This window comes from Pinus tabuliformis, chromosome 3_1 (genome assembly GCF_031772625.1).
Source record: "Pinus tabuliformis cultivar Carrire ecotype Pingquan chromosome 3_1, CPIR1, whole genome shotgun sequence".
Classification (NCBI taxonomy): Eukaryota; Viridiplantae; Streptophyta; class Pinopsida; order Pinales; family Pinaceae; genus Pinus; species Pinus tabuliformis.
Window position 1 is genome coordinate 164,166,617 of NC_142301.1, and position 4,375 is coordinate 164,170,991.

Sequence of the window (4,375 nt, forward strand, 5' to 3'; positions counted from 1 at the left end):
ATTGTCCATTGATATAACCCTGATGTCCTCATGCTGCAAGAAACTTTAGGCAAGAGTGAGGAAGTTTCATCAATTTTAACCTCTCTTCTCCCAGGTTGGAACTTTCAGGCAATGGACTCCATAGGACACTCGGGAGGTATTGCCATGGGCATCAGGGAAGGAAGATTGAAATTGATTAACCTGTGGGGGATGGAGCATGCTTTGGGTATGGAAGTCCTATCCTCTGACCTAGGAATTCCTCTGATGATAGTTAATATATATGGGTCATGCCAAGGGAGAGTGTCTTTCTGGAATTCACTTCTCTCCAAATCTGTGAGGAGGATTTAAAACCTGGTGGTAGGCGGAGATCTCAATTTTTCTATTGGAAATGGTGAAACTTGGGGACCATCAGCTAGAGAAGACCCACTATCAGACTTTTTTATGAATACGCTAAACACCCATAATCTGATGGATGTAAATCTGCTGAAATTAAGGCCCACTTGGAGGAACCGTCAAACAGGTGAAGCTAGAATTGCAAAAAGATTGGATCGTTTTCTTCTTTGTGAAGAGTTAGCTTCAAGGATTCCAGCTTTCCATCAATGGGTGGGAGAGGGAGGAAACTTGAATCACTTTCCAATTATTCTTGAGCTTTCCAAGCCTCCACATAAGCTGGCAACCCCCTTCAAGTTCAATTCCTCATGGCTGCAGGAGGACTCTTTCAATAAACTCTTTAGAGAAACCTGGAGAACTCCAAGTAGGAACTCCACTGAGGAAAAGGACTTCCTTTTCATGGAAAATCTTAAGAGATTGAAAAAAGCAACAATGGATCTAAATCAAATTGGCCTTGAACTCCAAGACCTGGAAAGTCCTGACTCTGATGGCTATGAAACACAGGAGAAAAAGGACAAAATCCTGTTGTTGGAAGGTCAACGAAGTAAAATTCTGCTAGCAAGAGAGGAGGAATGGAGGTTGAAAAGTAGAGCGATCTGGCTGAAGGCAGGAGATGAAAACACAAAATTTTTCCACAATTATGCCAAAGGGAGGAAGAACTCGAATACCATCTAGAAGCTAAAGGATGAAGAGGGCAGAGAAGCAAATACTTTTGAATCTCTCTCACTCATGGGGAGAAGCCATTTCCAGAAGTTATTCACTGATCAAGGGGAAGTAACGTTAGCAGAGGTGATCAGAACGACCCAATGCTTTCCTAGATATGTGGAGGAGGAAGAAGCAGAGGAGCTGATGGGAGAAGTCACAAAGGAGGAGATTGAAAGCATCATAAAATCAATGGCTAAAGACAAAATCCCAGACCCGGATGGGTGGACAATAGAACTTTTCCAACACTTCTTCGACCAAATTGGTTCGAAATTAACAGAGGTGGTCGAAGAATCCAGGAGGAAAGGTGTTGTCTATCCTCCTTTCAACTCAACTTTTATAGCTCTTATACCCAAAAAAGAAGACCCAAGCTCCTTTGAAGACTTTAGACCTATATCACTTTGTAACTGCATTTACAAAATCATTGCAAAAGTGATAGCAGTCCGAATAAAGCCGATCTTGTCAAGATGTATTTCAAATGAACAGTTTGGGTTTTTGGATGGCAGACAGATCCATGAGGCCATTGGGGTTGCTCAGGAGACAATCCATAGCGTCAAACAGATGAAAAGGAAAGGGGCAGTGGTGAAAATTGATCTATCAAAAGCTTATGACAGAATCAGTTGGACCTACATCAGGATGTTACTAACACATCTGGGTTTCAGAATCGACTTTATCAACTGGATTATGGGATGCATCACAAGTGTTAGTTTCACGGTCCTAATAAATGGAGCAGCCTCCTCTTTTTTCAAAGGGCAAAGAGGATTGAGACAAGGATGCCCTCTGTCGCCCTTGCTCTTTCTACTGGTTGCTGAAGGACTAAGCCAATTAGTACTGAAGGCTAAAAGGGATGGAGCCATAAGAGGTTTGGAAGTGGCGGTCAATATGTTCATTTCTCATTTACTCTTTGTAGATGACATCTTACTCTTCAACAATGGGAACATATATGAATTAAAGGAACTCAAGAGGATTCTAGATCTTTTCATGAAAGCCACAGGAATGCAAGTGAACTATAGGAAATCACAGCTAATTCTAGAGGGCTTTAATAGGCAGGAGATAGGCCAAATTTCAACATTCCTACCCTTTGATGTGCACAAACTCGATGATCCTTTTAAGTATCTGGGGTTCTGGTTGAAACCGAATGCTTATCGTAAACAGGACTAGAATTGGCTTCTAGCAAAAATAGAAGCCATAATTACTCACTGGAGTTTCAAGTGGCTTTCAAGAGCAGGAAGATTTACCCTAATCAAATAGTCCTCCTGGAAATTCTAGTCTACTGGGCAGCCTTGACTAGTTATTCATATAAATCAAAACCAGAGCCTAAAAGCCTCTGTGGGTTTAGGCACTGGTACAAATAATTTTGCGGAGTTGTCTGCTCTAAAATTGCTTTTATGCTGGCTTATTCACAGGAACATCTTCACAGTTCAGATCTTTGGGGACTCTATGAATGTTATTAAATGGTTCAATGGGCAAAGCAGATGTCAAAACTATATCTTGTTACCTTTATTAGAAGAGACTCAACAGTTAAAGCTTTCCTTTAATGTCTTTTCTCTCTGCCACATTTACAGGGAGCACAATGATACAGCAGACAGGCTTTCTAAAGAGGGTCTGCAACAAGATATGGGCTGTTGGAGAATAGTGGAGGAGGACCATGGAGAGATCCGTGTGTCGGATCAACCTCCGTACTCTTAGTCTGTTTACTCTTTGGACTCTTCAGGCTATGCAAAGCCTGATTTTGTTTTCAGCTGTTATGATCTTTATCTTATGTTCCTGTTTATTATATAACTGATTTTAGACTGCATGACTTATGTATCTACTTCCTGTTTGGGTTGTTTTCCTCGATGAGGAGACCCGGGAAATAGATGCATTGGTTTTACTTTTCCATGGAGACGCTCAAACTTATGATAAAAACTGTATATTTTGTTTTTGCTTGAGCTGGAGACGGGGGCTGTTTTCCTCGATACGAGGAGGCCCACGTTTTCAGATCAGTGGTATTTCTCTTTACTCATGGTTTTGGATAGGAAGGACAGTCACTTCCTGTAGAGCTCTATGATTTTTAAATCATACAACAAACTAAATGCTTCGAAATATACTATGTAACTTTTTATTTTGTTATAAAAAGTTCGATTTTTTCTTTGGAAAAAAATTCTAGTATGAGTTAAGCATTAGTATCAAATAAAAAAAAACAAAGGCTTCACTTTCAAGACCACGAACTTGTCTTCAACATTCTCAAATATAAACATGTAAGATTTTTTTTTGTAGAGAGATACAACTTTACCTCTTGTTATTGTAGCCCAAAAAGAACCAATCCAATTTATCACCTTGGAGATGTGGGGTTTTGGTCGATTAAGATACCATATAAGTTCCCTTTCAACTAGTTCCTTCACTTCATTAAATATCTAACATGTCAGAAGGGAAACCTTGAGCTTTCTTGATGATGAGACATCTCTCTCTCTCTCTCTCTCTCTCTCTCTCTCTCTCTCTCTCTCTCTCTCTATCTATATATATATATATATATATATGCAAATTAATTAACTAGAATATCAAAATCGCTATATATATATAATTTGTGCATAATAATTAACTAAAATATCAAAACCAAGTGATTCAAAATTCATTTAGAAGAGAACAAACATCATAATAATCCCAAAGAAAAACAATCATAACTAAGATCATTTAATACAATGCATTATATAACTATATCATGTTATTTATTAGATTATATGCAGTTAGTCAAAATCTATCTTAACTCTAGATTTATCGAGTGCCAAAAGGGATCAAATCTCGTAAGGTGTTAAAAAATAATTAAGTGTAAAATTTGAGGAAAACTTTTCACATTTAGGGATTTAATCCCTCTCAACACTAGGTAGATCCAAAGTGAAGATGGATCTAAGGTGGTAGATTCGAAGTTAAGATGTGTGTGTGTGTGTGTATATGCCTAGTTTAACTGATAGATGAAATGGCCCTTTTCCAAGCACTTTTTGAGGTCAATTTTGCCCAAAATCTTGTAAAGGTTTTTAAGAATCGTAAGTTTAAGTTGTTTAATCTACAAAGTTTGAGTATCTTATGGGTAACTGATAGATGAAATGGCCATTTTGCGAGCACTTTTTCTGGTTAATTTTGCCCAAAATCTTGTAAAGGTTTTTAAGAATCGTAAGTTTAAGTTATTTAATCTACAAAGTTTGAGTATCTTGTGGGTGTTTTAGGGTGTTGATTTCATTCCTGAATTCATTCATGCATTTTATACAACAAGAAAACGTAATCATACTAGAAATTGTATTATTGCATTCCGTCCAAAAACGTTATT

The 4,375-nt window shown here is 38.1% G+C and overlaps 1 protein-coding gene across 1 annotated transcript; it reads left to right on the plus strand.

Moving 5' to 3' along the window:
• Positions 1-447: 447 nt before the first annotated feature.
• On the plus strand, positions 448-1,044 carry LOC149186299 (uncharacterized). The gene has a single exon (XM_089409290.1). It carries the CDS (start codon positions 448-450, stop codon positions 1,042-1,044), a length of 597 nt encoding a protein of 198 aa, XP_089265416.1.
• Positions 1,045-4,375: the final 3,331 nt, after the last annotated feature.